This window comes from Tursiops truncatus, chromosome X (assembly GCF_011762595.2).
Source record: "Tursiops truncatus isolate mTurTru1 chromosome X, mTurTru1.mat.Y, whole genome shotgun sequence".
Classification (NCBI taxonomy): domain Eukaryota; kingdom Metazoa; phylum Chordata; class Mammalia; order Artiodactyla; family Delphinidae; genus Tursiops; species Tursiops truncatus.
This window is the reverse complement of record NC_047055.1, coordinates 95,708,091-95,723,937: the sequence shown is the minus strand read 5'-3', so window position 1 is coordinate 95,723,937 and position 15,847 is coordinate 95,708,091. Positions and strand designations below refer to the sequence as shown.

At 39.7% G+C, this 15,847-nt stretch overlaps 2 protein-coding genes across 3 annotated transcripts in view; one reads left to right on the top strand and one right to left on the bottom strand.

The window, feature by feature from the left end:
• Window positions 1-15,847, bottom strand: part of RPGR (retinitis pigmentosa GTPase regulator) — a 268,709-nt gene that overhangs the window by 126,536 nt on the left and 126,326 nt on the right. The window lies entirely within an intron of this gene.
• OTC (ornithine transcarbamylase) overlaps window positions 1-15,847 on the top strand; it is a 55,511-nt gene that overhangs the window by 35,547 nt on the left and 4,117 nt on the right. The window contains exons 5-9 of the mRNA XM_019943492.3: window positions 4,450-4,603; window positions 6,425-6,547; window positions 12,025-12,078; window positions 12,159-12,308; window positions 13,961-14,098. Coding sequence (XP_019799051.1) covers window positions 4,450-4,603; window positions 6,425-6,547; window positions 12,025-12,078; window positions 12,159-12,308; window positions 13,961-14,098 — 619 coding nt within the window. The remainder of the gene's footprint in view (window positions 1-4,449; window positions 4,604-6,424; window positions 6,548-12,024; window positions 12,079-12,158; window positions 12,309-13,960; window positions 14,099-15,847) is intronic.

The following is a 15,847-nucleotide window of genomic DNA, read 5'->3' as shown; positions in this document are numbered from 1 at the left end:
CAGAGAAAGAGAAATATCGTATGCTATCACATATGCAGAATCTAAAAAAAATGTTACAAATGAACTTATTTACAAAACAGAAACAGACTCACGGACTTAGAGAGCGAAGTTACGGTTACCAGCGGGGAAGGGTGGTGGGGAGGGATAGTTAGGGAGTCTGGGATTGACATGTACACACTGCTATATTTAAAATGGATAGCCAACAAGGACCTACTGGGTATAGTACAGGGAACTCTGCTCAACATTATGTAACAACCTAAATGGGAAAAGAATTTGAAAAAGAATAGATACATGTATATGTAAAAAAAAAGTATGTATACTTAACCTTTAAAATTATCATGATGATTAAATCTTATAAAGTATGTAAAGCAATTATAAAAAAATATTGATGTGACTCCCCCACCATAGCTTCTAATTTAAACTTCCAAAGGGCAGAATATGGCAACAGGGTTTTTACAGCTTCATAGGTGATACTAATGTGCAGCCAAGGTCAAGAACCTCTGTTCTAGGAGGTGTTGGGCAACCTCAGTAAAGCAGACCAGTCACTATTCCATGAGATTATACCACAGAGGTTCCAGGGTTACCAACTCCACATTATAAACAGGGCAAGTAAATGCATGCTTGCCTTTTGGCTGCTTTGTTCCAGAGCTCTTGGGATTGTTCAAGGGAGGGAATGACGACAACTGCCCTTTTCCAATATTCTTGAAAAACTCAAGTGTATCGGGCATTGACTTCTCCAGTTGCTCTCCTAGTGTCTCCCTCTTTCAGCCTCATCCTTTTTTATTCTTTCCTAACCTTGCTCTAATTACTTCAAGCCTTTCAAAAGCCTTGGTTTTCTCATCTATGAGGTTGATAACATTTATCTGTGACATACATAGCAAAACTTAACAACACATCATAAAGTTCATAAAAACCATAAGAGGTTGGCAGCCCATGGTCCTAGCTCCCTAAAATTATTTGAGAGGCTACAACTGAACTCAGATCTGTTTTTCTGACTGGGAGATTCCAGAAAGTCAACTGTAATGGTTAATCCAGATTTTTTTTTTAATTCTGTCTCTACACACTGTAGGAAGTGATGCATATTTAAAGAAATCCTTTGGGGTCAAACACCCCTCTACCTCTCTCTCATAGGATTTTAGGTATCATAAAATTAACCAATTCTTCTGAAATAGGAAATTGATTATAATTATAGATCTTATTGGGATATCTACCGGCATCTAAATAACTTTCTCAAGGTGGAGTTAAAAGCCTGCATTCTGTAGTATGAAACATCAGTATATCTGTATGGTGAAGGGAATCTGTATTGTGATTTTGAAAAAAGGGGAGAAGATCTAAAATTCTTTTAACATAATAGCCTATGTCTAAGGACAGTGGTTCTCAAATTTTGGAAGGTTATCTGAGTTATTTGGGAAACTTGGTAAAAGTACAAAGACCCAGTCTACCCTATTTCAGGAGCTTGGACCTCTGTTGTTTATTAGTTATTCACTTAGTTCTGATATACACCCAAGTTTGGGATCCACTGCCTTAGGACACCAGATAGGTCAGGCTAGCTGGTTACTGTAAAGATGCGGGCCTTAATGGAAGGGAGTAAATTATTCATTTTTCAGGATTTGAGATGCCTTTTTCTTTCAACTGAACTAGAAAGCACTCCTTGCCAACGAGACTGTGGACAAAGTCCTTTGTCTTTGTGGGCTGCCATCTCTTGATCTCTTGATGTTTGCGGGGGAGGGAAGGGGGGCTGGTTAGGTTTTGAAGAAAAGAATGGATGATACTTTCAAAAATACGGTGGCGTCAATTTTCACTTTATTAGGAGTCTCAAACTTTAATATGCAAATTAATCACCTGGAAACCTTGTCAAAATACAGATTCTGATTCAGTAAATCTGGGTGGGGCCCGTGATTCTGCAGTTCTAATAAGCTCCCAGGTGATGCTGATGCTGTTGATTTGAGGAGTGAGGTTCTAGCTTTGGTTCTCAACCTTGGCTGCACACTGGAATTTTCTGGAAAGTTTTTTAAAATGTTGATCTCTAGGTCGTACCTCTAGAGATTCTATTTTCCTGATGAAATTGATAGAGATTATGGCCTGGGCCTCCAGAGTTTTAAAAATTCTCCAGGTGACTTTCATATGCAGCAAAAATTGAAAACCCCGGTCTTAGTCAACCATCAAACGTCACCTGTTTTACAAGAGAAACTCTAAAGCGGCTCTTTTATTCACCTCTTTCAAACTACAATGTACAATGTGCTTAGACAGTTCAGAGCACTGGTTTCCAAATTTTGACCCCTCCACTGATGCCCTGCCATGGGAAGTTTTCATCAGAAGTTGTAAAATAAGAAAAATAAAGACAATATAGTGAATTTCAAAAAGCTAAATTAATTCAAGGATCATTTCTGAGATTAGGTCATTCACACCTTTTTTGTTGTTAAAATGTCCTCTCTTACTAAATGAAGATATTAACATATTATATGTGTTTATTTGCTTGTTTCTCATGCCCTTAATCTTCTAAACAAAAAGTTGGGAATCATATGTTGATCTCCATATGTTTTTAGAAATTTTGCTGATCCATGAAATCTGAAAACCTGGAAACTATGGGTATGAGAAATCTGTGAAAATTTGAAAAAAACCCTGAGTCTAGAAAATACTGTTACAGGAATACGGTTTTCAATCTTTGATTCTCTAATCCCTGGGAGCAAGGAAGTTTTTTAGTGGTCATTGAATTTTATAAGCAGCAAAAGTTTTCTACAGACTGAGTAAATAATATGTCTCAGATATATAAGAAGGACTAATTTTCCAAATATATGATGATTAAAATACAAATCTATGAAATCCTTACTAAATACTAGCTCTAGTTTTTATACATTTTCTTTTGACATGGTAATATCATCTATTACTTTTTGATCTTCTACTATGAACAAGGCATACTTATGAACTATGAACAAGGCATACATATGAACAAGGCATATGCATCTTATATAGGTTATCTCATGAGTCCTCACAATAACGCAATGGGATAGATATTGTTATTATGGTTTTACAGATGAAGAAACTAAGTCATAGAGAAATTAAATAACATGTCCAAGGTCAGACAGCTAGTAAGTTACAGAACCAAAATTACAAAGGCTAACTGGATACCTTATAATAATGACTCTATATATTTAATATAACTACTATTATGGGAGGCTTTCCAATTTTTTTTTTTGCCATTAAAAAGAGTTCCTTAAAACTAAAATGGTTAGAAGCCTCTGCTGTGGGGTTTCCCTTTAAATAAGAAGAAACCAAGATTTTAAACAAAAGGCCATCCCTGTTATTTTTGTAAGGCTGAAGCTTTAGCTGAGGGACCACCATCACTCTGACATATAGAGAGAGCTTAAAATCTGGATCCCAGTTTCTCATTCCAGGTTTTTATCATCTGCAAATTTGAGGCAATGTGTTGTAATGGTAAGAACGTGGTCTTTTGAGTTAAACTGACTTTGGTTTGAATATGAGCTCCTCCAACGTACTTAGCTGTGTGATCTGGGGCAAGTTACTAAACTTCTTCTTGTCTCAGGTCCTTCAGCTATAAAATGAGAATAGTTATATCCATCTTTGCTGCCCATCAGAGATGTCCCGTGTCAGGCAGAATGGCCCAGCTCTGGGGCCCTCCTGTGCTCTGTCCTTGGTGGGAACAGCCTGGGGAGGGTGTGGCCTCAGCAGGAATGCTGCAGCAGACTCCAAAGGTGCAGCAGCTGGGGGCTGTCTGCTAATAGCACTCCTCCCAGAAGGTTCTCTCTTGCAAAACCACCTTTGTATGCACCTCTTTGGCCGCCACACTGCTACCTTCAATTTTATAGTGAAAGTGTATATTTGTGAGATGATGTCCCTCTCACAAAATGCCGCAATCCAGTTCATTTATTTTTCTTTGTATATCTTGTTTTTGGTCTTGTCTCTCTTTTTTTTTGCGGTACGCGGGCCCCTCACCGTTGTGGCCTCTCCCGTTGCGGAGCACAGGCTCCGGACGCGCAGGCTCAGCGGCCGTGGCTCACGGGCCCAACCACTCCACGGCATGTGGGATCCTCCCTGACCGGGGCACGAACCCGTGTCCCCTGCATCGGCAGGCGGACTCTCAACCACTGTGCCACCAGGGAAGCCCCTGGTCTTGTCTCTTTTAACTTTACCAACTGCCATATATCAATTATAATTCGTTATCACAACTGCTAGGCTCACAATTGGTTTCTTATCTCCGTAAAAAATAGTAAAATCAGCGGTCATTGGCTAAGACATCAGTGGAACAACATCTGGCTTCTGGAATGATTACATGTTTATTATTAGCTTTTAAATCCGTCAGGTTGATAGGTAGTTGTAACAGTAAAAATTCTAATGTATTAGCATTTCTTATTACTGTCTAAGACCCTATATTTAGAAGGAATTATTAAGCATAATCAACTTAGATGATTTTTTCTTGGTTTGTCACAGTGTGTTGTCTAGCATGACAGATGCAGTGTTGGCGCGAGTGTATAAACAATCAGATCTGGACATCCTGGCTAAAGAAGCATCCATCCCAATCATCAATGGGCTGTCAGATTTGTACCATCCTATCCAGATCCTGGCTGATTACCTCACTCTCCAGGTTGGCTTATTTCTTTGCCTCACACAAGAGCAGAATCAATAATTCCTAACCAGCTCTAAACGGAAGCATTTAAATTGTGGTATTGGTGTTTTGTTTTCAAATAATATCTTGGCAAAGAATTAGGGCATATGTGTACAACTAGATATCCAAGGAAGACAGGGCATTGCTAAAAACAGATTATAGATACTTCTGTTCTCAAACCTTTGCTCTTCTGGTGCCATATTTAACACAGTGGATGAACAGGGAATGCTGGGGCACAGAAAATGGAAGAATCGTTATGTAATCCATATATATCAGGCTCTGTGACTTGGCAGTGAAGACTGGTGGAGTGTGCTTTGAACATTCAAAATGGTCAATTACTAAATGACTTTCTGAGAAGGAGGCCATTTTCTATCATTTTAATAAATTGCTTAAGAGTGGAGTTAAGAGCATGCAGAATTTATAGAATTGAGGCTCAAATTTAGCCATGTTCCTTCAAATTAAAAACCTGAATAACTTTGAAAGATTCATCCCATTGGGTTTGCCGCAGCCAATCTACAGAGTCTTGCCACTGGGAATCCTAACAACCATGGTTTCTGCGTCTATGGACTATTCTGGGGAGACAGGGCAAACTGGATAGGTAGGTCTATCTTCCTCCTCATTTGAATAAGCTACACACATGTACTTGTGAGGTTAAACTCAAAATGAAACTCTTTGGTGATGAAGGTAAGATTAATGCAGAGAGGATGACACAACGATGTTAGATACCAAGTGGCTGTTTGTATTGGTGGCTTTACATATACGTCAGATAATTAATGCTTCCCCTTGGGGCTTTATCATTACTAGATTATACATTCATCAGGTATAGTGAAATGTTCTACTCATCATATTGTCCCCTGCAGGACCTGGTGCAATGCCTTCATAAAGGAAATTCTCAAAGTAGGAGCCGAATGAATACACAGCAGCTTATTAAGGGCGTGGAATCTAAATCAGATGAACCTGGATTTACATCCAAGCTTAGCCACCCAGTAGTTCTGTGATCTTCAAATTAGTTAGCCTTTCTGTTTTTAAAATCTTATCTTTATAAATATATAAACGTATAAGATATACGAAACCTACAGACACTTCAAGGAAAGTAAAACAAATATCCATGTGCCCATTATACAGTTTTGCCAAATCTTACTTTAGAATTTTTTGTTGTTTTTAAATAAAATGTTACAGGTAAGAGTTGAAGTCCATTTCCTCGAACCCTGCAAAGAAATTTTTATCCTGGTGTTTGTATTTATAATTTCCAAGCATGTTTTTATACTTTAACTGTACATGTCAATATCTATAAACAACCAAATGTATTAATGGTTTTTAAACTTTATATAAACGGGAACTTACTCAACTACCATGCTACACTGTTCTAGGTGCATTGTATTTCCCCTTTCTTATACCAACAAGTGTAAGATTCATAAGGGCAGTGATTTTTGTCTCCTTTGTTCATTGTTTTATCTCCAGGGCCAAGGACAGTGTCTGGACATTGATGGTTCTCAATTTGTTGAATGAAAGAATAAATACAACAAAGATTCAGATTTGAAATATATGAAAATGAGTCTCCATATGAGTTCATATGATGTCTTGGCTTAAGATATTAGGACATATTGCTATTTTTTTGTGATTGTACCTTCATGTTATTGAATTGCTCTGTATAATGCACAAAAAAATTAGTAGCTTATTCTTTCCAAGAAACCATTTAAAATTGAGATGTAGATTGTCTCCTTTATTGTAACCCTAATAACTGTTTCACATGAGTGGATTTCCTCCCAGATGTAATCTCCTCCATCCCTTGCCTTTCAGGAACACTACGGCTCTCTGAAAGGCCTTACCCTCAGCTGGATTGGGGATGGGAATAACATCCTGCACTCCATCATGATGAGTGCAGCGAAATTCGGGATGCACCTTCAGGTGGCTACTCCAAAGGTAGGGAAACTTTCTGCCTCGAAACTAACCCCCTTTGAAATCATTCCCAGATGCAATTACCTAGTGAAAGACAAACCTCTCTTCCATTCAAGGAGAGGACAGGTGAGGCCACAAAGTTTAGGTTATGTTACTAGCCCTACTATTATAGCTACCCGGCCTCTTGAGTTTCCAATTTCCCATCTCTACAAAAAGAGATAGTCTTGCCTGATGCCTTTCACCCTGTAAGTCTGTGTTAAAAGCATGTCTGAATTATCCCTTTGAGTACCCTGAAACCAGCCATTATGATGACTGGCATTCTTGTGCATTGCTACCACAAAGGCTGAAGAAAGTAATGAAATCCAGACAGCGTAGAAATCCCAAAAGGCATGGGGAAGATGCTGTCATTTTTTGAGTACTACGATTCGGTAAAAAAAAAAAAATTCACTCTAATGTGAAGGACACAGCAATGGCATGTACACCAGCTTAGTGTTTCAAAACTCAAATCCAGGGGCCCTTCAGCCTTTTAAATCTGAGTCCTGGCTGTGAAGCTACCCCCACTTACTTCCTACCCTGCTATTAATCTCTCACAGGATGTATGGGAAGCGTGACTTCTTTTATAGGTCCAAAGTAACCCTTTATGATACACGAGAAACTGGTAATAATTGTTGTCTGTGAGAAGTGAAACTGGGAGATTCAAGGATAGAGGTAGGAGGGAGACTTTATTTCCACAGCATATCCTTTTATGTGGTTTGAATTTCTTAACATGTAAATGTTCTACCTTCATATTAAGTCCGTAAATAAATACACCAAAATAAAAAAGTGCAGATCCCCCTAGGAGAAGCCCTATGTTAAGATACTCCCAGCCTCGAGTTTGGGATTAACAGATGCAAACTATTATATACAGGATGGATAAACAACAAGGTCCTACTGTATAGCACAGGGAACTATATTCAATATCCTGTGATAAACTATAAGGTAAAAGAATATGAAAAAGAATGTATCTGTATATGTATAACTGAGTCACTTTGCTGTACAGCTGAAATTAACACAACATTGTAAATCAACTATACTTCAATAAAACTTAAAAAAAAAGATACTCCCAGCCTCATACAAAATAAGTAGGCCTTTTAGAGGATAAAAACTAATTCTACAAGAGACTCATACACAAATCAGTCCTGAAGGATCTCCACCGAACCTTTTACATACCCCCTCTCTACTGAATTCTTTTCACCATTATGTTTCTCATTAGTTACAATTTCCTATCAGGAGTCTTTTGAGGGGAAAGCTCCCCTAAATAGAAGCCATTTCAGAAACGAAGTAAAAGACAGAACTGATCTTCTCATTAAGGGATGATGATTCACAAAATTGTCCACCAGTGTTTCTGACCGAACATGTGTTTGCTGTTATCTCAGTAGTCACTGCTGTGGTTCACTCTGATAAGCGAAGACATTCAGAGGTGAATATGTGAGGCCTAAAAATTCCTCCTTGCTTCTGCTTCTTGAGTTTAAGAGGGACCCAGGGCTTTCTGGGGACATGGGACTATCAGTGCTAAAACTGGGAGGGTCCCAGGCAAGCTAGGGTTATTTGGTCACCCAAGTGCCATGTCAGGCACTGTCCCACAGAAGGGGGCTTCAGCCTGATCCAACAAGTGAGCTCTGGAGTGTAGGTTATACCCCAGAGTTGTCCCAACCCAAGGCAAGGAAGATGGGCTGTTATCCTTGGAACCCAGACATTGGCCAAGGGCAGCGTGGGAGGTAGGGTGGTGAATCCCCTGGCACGTTTGGCAGGAAAAGCAGTCGGTGGCCAGTGGGCCATCTTCTGAAGAAGAGCTGTGACTGTAAGGTGTTAAAAGCACACTGAAATGGGGAGAGGGGGCAAAAGATGGAAAACGGGGTCCTCTGAGGGCATCTGGGTAGAGCACTTGCATTGCTGCATCCTGCCAAAACCAAATAAAACAAATAAGACAAAACAAAATGCTTTTCTCTAGTGTTCTTGCTGAACCAGTTTGAGTCAATGCACCTGCTGCCTTAGTTTCCCAGGACTGCCATAACAAATTCCTACTGGGTGGCTTAAAACAACAGAAATGTATTGTCCCACAGCTCTGGAGACTAGAAGCCCAAAGTCAAGGTGCTGGCAAGGCCACAGCCCCTCCAAAGCCTCTAGGGGATGATCCGTCCTTGTCTCTTCCTACTGCTGGTCGCCCCAGGCATTCCTTGGCTTGTGGCGGCATCACTCCAATCTCTGCCTCCATCTTCTTCCCTTTATGTCTGTGTTTCTTGCCCAAATGTTCCTCTTCTTATGAGGATAGCAGTCATATTAAATTTCAGCCAACACTAATCCAGTATGACCTCCTTTTAACTAATTACATCTGCAAAAACCCTACTTCTAAAAAAGGTCACATTCTGAGGTTCTGGTGGGGAAGGAATTTTTGGAGGACACTGTTCTACCTAATACACTTGCCACAGAAGAAATGTCAAGGCATAGGCAGCAGCATATATTGGAAGCCACCCTATTATAGTAAACTTTGGGGATGCAGACAGCTAACTCTTACAACAGATAATCCTCTTTCATTCAGCATGAACTGGAATAAAGGGTCGGATCTGACGTGTGAATAAGGTAGTTCTTCTTCATTTTTATGGGGAGAGTTAGCACACTCTCACTACAAATCTAGCTTGAAGAAGGGCTTTATATTAATGTAAACTCTTACTGCATTTGGGTTTTACAGATAAAACATACGTTGACAATAGTTGTTCCCTGCTATAAGGTGTTTTTGGAAAGGTTTTATTCTGTTGGAGAAATACATGATTTAAACATTTTATTGCATGTCAAAGATGTTTTATTAACATCAAAGGAAAAAATCCCAATATTACAGAGTAATTTCAGTATTGTTCTTATGCAGAAACTCATTTAAATGATAAAGAGTACTAAAACCTGGTTAAATTTTGGTGGGAGTAACAGTTTTAAAAAGTCTTCTGGAAAGTCTGAAGTGTAGAAGTTTTTCCATCAATTTATAAGTAGACCTATTTCCTTTAAAGATAAAGCTAGGAGACTTAGTGTAAACTTAAGAAGCACTGAAAAGTTTCCAAGGCCATAGTTAATCTATTTCTCCATTCTTCAACCAATAACTTACATATTCAAGAAAACATAATTTTGTCCTTGATTGTAAAATTGTTCCATAAACTATTGATGGTAATGATTTTAACATTGTTCTAAGTGAATATTTAGACTGAACTGGGTCTGTTAATCACCTTCTTCGTCTGGTTTTAAGATTTATGTAAAAGCCAATGAGTGATTTAGTATTGAAAGCTGAGCTGTGAGTAAAGAATTCCTCTTTGTATTCTCAGTCATGGCCCAGCGCATGCAAGGTTGGGTGATTTTCTAATTTCCAAACCTCTCTGTTGGTTCTCTAAGTGCTTATTGATTCCTTCTCTAAGAATGATTATACTTAGGGAGTATAAAACCTGCTTTCCAAAGGGAGAGCTAAATTTTCAGGGCAGGAGGTACATGGGGTAATAGCCAAGCCTCTGCATTTATGTTTACCAGTATGAATGGTCACAACATTAGTTACTAAATTAGCAAGCCTTACTAAATTAATTACCTTCCCCAAATTTCAGGAAACAACGCTCCAGAATTTATGGCTATTTGAGGATGATAAAGCTGCAGGTATCATCGTCATCTGATAGTTTCTTTCCTCAAGAGTTTTTTAATGAGAGAAGGAACTATTATAGATAATTATGTGCAAATAAACACAATTTCAAATGACTAAATCTGAACATGCCTGTTGTGGGTCGAGTTTCCTGGGAAGCAGATTCTGAGAGTTTGGCATGCAGGACGTGCAGGATGTTTATGACACCGTGCCCTTGAGAAGGGAGGCGAAGGAAGCAGGAGTGCAGAGGGAGAAACCGAACTGCGATGCAGGCCCAAGAGCAAACTCAGCCGACCTTATGGAGAATTCTAGATCTGAGATGGCCATTTAGGGCTGTCCCAAGTTGGGAGGATGGAGTCAGGTTTTTATGTCCTCCTGCCAATCAGTCACTGGATGCAGGTGGCCTTGGAAGGGTACGTGACCCTGGGTGAGTCGGCTTCTGTGCAGCTGAGGCAGTGCCCGAAGAGGGCTGACAGCTGAAAGCCATCTTCTGGCGCACATGCAGCAGCTGGGACAGTAAGTTTTTTATTCATGAAGGGGGATCTGGGTGACACATCACAGCACCCATCACAATGTCCTACTGAGAATTTATAAAACCGAGTCAAAAATAAATTCTAAGAATTCAGAAAAACAAGAAGGATGGAGGATGATGAGAATAATTATGGTGTTTGGACTGACAAGCCTTCCACATGGAGGGTCCAGAGGTGAGGCAGGCCTAGAGTTTTGACAAAGGAGGAGCTGACATGTTCCAATGAAGACGCCCGGAAGGGGACAAAGGGGGAGGTGTGCAAGGGTGAAAGGCTGGGATGGCAGAAAAGGGCAAGACGTGTACAAGGATGACAATGAGATTGGCTTTCCTGCAGCAAGATGTTGAGCAAAATTAAAAGAGACAGAAGCAGGAGATGTCGGCGGGGAGCCTTGATACTCTTAATCGGCTTCGACTTAAGAAACAAGTAGTAAACATTGAAGGCTTCGGATAAAACAATTCTTTCTGCTGCGTAATGAGCAGATTGGAGGGTGTGGATGGAGGCAGAGGGGTTACCTGTGGGGTCTGGAATAGCTTGGGGGACTTTAGCTGTTCCCACAGTGTCGTCCCCCACCTAGGGTTCAGACCAGACTGAGCAAGTGAGGTACCCAGGGTGCAAAATTTGTGTTTGCACGCCTGACAGTGAGCGCTTGCCTCACCCAAGTCCCGACCCTGCCCTCACCAAACCAACCCAAACGAATATATTTCAGCAAAAACTGTATACTTGCTGTGCAAAGGCCATTTCAAAGCAAGCTCCCTGCACACAGAATCCTGGCCGGTGAGCGCACAAGAGTAAGATGTGTGCATGTGGGCTCTGAGTATTTAGCTCACGTGGTGAGGGAAGGTTTCTCTGAGGAGGAAACATTTGAGCTGCGACCCGAAAGCATTATCCACGTGGCGTGGGTGGGAAAAAGCATTTCAGACAAAAATAGCATTAAAAAAAAAAACAGCTTGTGGAGAGACTCTGCAACAAAAATGCATTAAGTTGTAGAATTATGTATATAATCCTCTTAAACTATTAGAGGACAAGAAGAGGTGCTACCGAGAGCTGGAAAGCACCACACCCCATTTGTCTTTATGACGAAAGAGGTCAAAGATAATAAAAGACAAATGGGGCAATTGATTACCTTTTTAAATTCCCCCAAAGCACCATTAAGGTTTGAAATTCTAGATGTCAACATCATATTCTACTGAACATGGTTGAGCTACAACTTAGAGCAAAAACAGGAAGGAGAGCAGGGATATTGTTGAAAGGAAAATAATGCATGTATAAGAAGGCATTTATAAGAAAACTATCTAAATCACAGTTCATTCTTCCCCCTGCAGGGTTATGAGCCTGATCCCGGCATAACCAAGTTGGCAGAGCAGTATACCAAGGAGGTATGCTCCTTATATGTAAAGGTGTAACTGTCTTTCCCTGTCCTGTGAAGTTCTTTAACCGGCTTGCTCGTGTATGCCAGAATGGTACCAAGCTGTCACTGATGAACGATCCATTGGAAGCGGCTCGTGGAGGCAATGTATTAATTACAGACACTTGGATAAGTATGGGGCAAGAAGAGGAGAAGAAAAAGCGGCTCCAGGCTTTCCAGGGTTACCAGGTTACAATGAAGGTACAAACTGATGCCTCTCTTAAGGTTCATTAATTCCATTCATAAAGGCCAGAATCATCTAATCACTCATTCACTTTGGGGAGAACAGACTGTCCCTTCATTCCCTATAAAGGACTCACTGACTGTATCCCCCAGTGATTTCTCTCCTCCTGAAGATTAGCTCTGTCCTTTGGAAAGACACTTTTGTCTGGGATGAAGGAATTGAAACCCAGGCAGAAGAGAGAAGCAAGCTTTTCCCTCTCACAATGGTGGACGCATCAGAATTCTTTGCCCTTTGTGTCTCTTTGCAGACCTTTTCTGTGTATTTACATAGTCCTACAAACACACACACACACACACACACACACACACACACACACACACACACCCCTCCACCCCTAATGATTTATCATAAATGGTAGATTAGACATATTATTGTGACTTATTTTTTCCACCTAACACATCTTAGATTTTCTTGTCCATTCATTCAGATATTTTTCATTCTTTTTAATGGCTGCATAGAATTCCAAAGTATGAGTGGAACATATTTTACCTAAAATGTTTCCTGTTGAAAAATTAGGCTATTTCCAATTACAAACAATGCTGCAATGAAGATCATTTTATATATATTTCTTTGTGCAGGTATTACTAGAGAATAGAATCCTCCTTCTAGGGAGAAGAATTTCTGCGTGAAGTGGTATATACTTTTGAAAATATGAGAAATGCTGCTAAACTGCCCATCCAAAAAGGATTGACAATTTATAATCCCTCCACACTCTCTCTGTTCTTAGTTGCAATTTACATTTTTGACTTTTAAAAATCTGTATCTCATGCTTTTTAAAATTTGTATTTCTCTGATTACTAACGAAGTTAAACATCTTTTCATGTTTATTGGCCATTTCCATATCTTCTTCTATAAACTATAATATTCTTTCATATTATATCATATTATCCTTTGCCTATTTTCTATTGTTTTTTTAACAAAAACAAAAAAAATTAGTACAAAGGCAGTAATTTTGAGGTAATAATTTATGAGGGAATGTAGTTTTGAATCTGTAAGTGAATGAAGAAAATGGATGGGAAAATGTAATTTTCAGGAATTAACTGTTAGAGAAAATTAAAATTACTAGGACATTTGCATGAAGAATGAACCACCTAGTGCATAGTGCCCATAATCCTGTTTAATGCACTCCTATCTCAGAGCTCTTTTTCAAAATTGTTTTAACTAGTAATGAAGTATGCTTCAAGTGCTAAAGACCATAATTTTGAGATAAGCTAAAAATATAACACTATCACGTAAACGCAACCTTTAAAATACATTGGGGTGTAACTGGTGACTTTTGCTATCAGCCACATATTACCCTAGTAGAGTTCCTTACTCAAGTGTCCATCAACTCACTAGACAGAGTACCAGAAAACTGAGTTAGTGGTTTAATTTGGAGTGGTGATCTCCCAAATCAAAAAAAATGACTAGAAAGTTCCATAAGTTGAAAGTACCATATACATTTCCGATGGGTGCCTTGAGCTCAAACCCTCACTGTGCCCCCTTTATCTCTCTCTTTGCATTGACCTTTGACCCCGGGTCAGAGTCAGAGACTCTGACTGTGAGGAAGACAAATGTGATAGCCACATATAAGAGTCAAAACACAGTCTTAACCCCATCTCTTCTTTAGATGGCTAAAGTTGCTGCTTCAGACTGGACATTTTTACACTGCTTGCCCAGAAAGCCAGAAGAAGTGGACGATGAAGTGTTTTATTCTCCACGATCACTTGTATTCCCAGAGGCCGAAAACAGAAAGTGGACAATCATGGTAAGCAAGAAATGGTGACTGGAGGAGAGGGAATTCTCTGTGTGGCCTCCTACTTGGTCATCCATGCCTTTTGGTCAATAATAAGCAGCTGGGATTACCCACACACATTACTTGCTCAGGTGGCGTCTACTTTTTTTTCAGAAAGTTCATAATAGATTATTATTGCTTAAAGCATTTATAGTATATTTTCAATGGAGTAAAACTGACCCCCATCGAAATATATCTATTTTAGTCAAAATTCTTACTGTTTTTGATCAGTGTGAGCACGAGCCACCATTGCCTGCCAACCATGATAAGTTGTAGAATTCTTATACAATAATTTAAAAATCCCCTTGTTAATGTTTATAGAAGCCCCTAATTCAGTGCCTGGCACAAAGTGGGCATTCAAAGAAATCTTATTTCCTTTCTCCTCCCTTTCTTTCTTTCATTCCTTGCCTAGATAATTGTTTTGGTTCTCTATTGGCTTTAGCCCCACAGACACGTTTGTTTTTAGGCATAGAACATTTCCAAAATTGCAGCAAGACTAATCTTAAAAATTATTGGTCCCTTTAACAAAATGCCACTAGTTTCATCTTCATCACCACTATTCTAGGAAATATTAACCTCACATCTCTGCTTTACAATATCCCAAACACCATTGTCTTTTCTGGAAAACGGAATACTCCAGTGCCCTAATTTAGTACCACCATCTTTTAGCGATTGAACTGATCTCAATTACTATACCAGCCAGGGTCTTACTGGCAAACAATAGAGTCCCCTTCAGGTAGAGAAATAAAAAGGAATTTGCTAAAAGATATTAGGCACCTCCCAGAATCTCTGGGGAAAGAGGGTGCAGCGAAACCTTCTTGTATATCACATATTCAGAAACAACACAGGCAGGAAAATTGCCCAGCAACACTGTGGTTGTTTTGTAACCAAAACACCACTGACACGGGCACCCATAGCCTGGTACCTAATGCCCTGGAAACTAAATGCCAGATAGTCCATTATAGTTTCCCCCACCTGCATATGAACCAGAAGATCCAATCTCCCAGAGGTGGCTTCCACTGCATGTTGTTCACTTATGGCTGCAAGATGCAGCTGAGTGGCATGCCTGCACCCCAGCTACAAGGGAGTCTGGGAAATGTAGTTTATAGCTTTCAGTATACGGAGTAGATAAAAACAAGCTGGAAAGGACTATCTGCTAATTATTTATGTAATCTATAAATGGATATAGATAGGGTTATCGTGAGCATTAAATAATGCATGTAAAACATTTAGTATGTTATCTAATGCACTGTAAATGTTGTTATTATAATTATCATCACCACCATCATCTTCACTGTTCATCTAATGCAGTGACCAGCAGAGACTTGAGCTCTACTATAGCTGACTGGAAGCCAATCACGACTCCCTTTGCAATGAAAAGTTGTGTATCAGGCCTAAAGTTGTCATATCTAACAAGAGGGATGATTTTGTTTGTTTGTTTGTTTGACTGTACCTTCCAGCTTGCCACCTCAGGACACTAACTTTGGCCAAAATGGCAACTGTCATGTCATTTAGACCAGTGCCTCTGAAGCTTTAATGTCTATTTGAATCACCTAGGGATCTTGTTAAAGTGCAGATTTGGATTTGGTCTGAGATGGGGCCCAAGATTCAGCATTTCTAACAAGCAACCAGGTAATGCAGATGCTGCTGTCCTGTGGACCACATTTTGAGGAGCAAAGATCCAGATGACGAAAAAAGAAATGTGAGCTCTCCAACCCATAT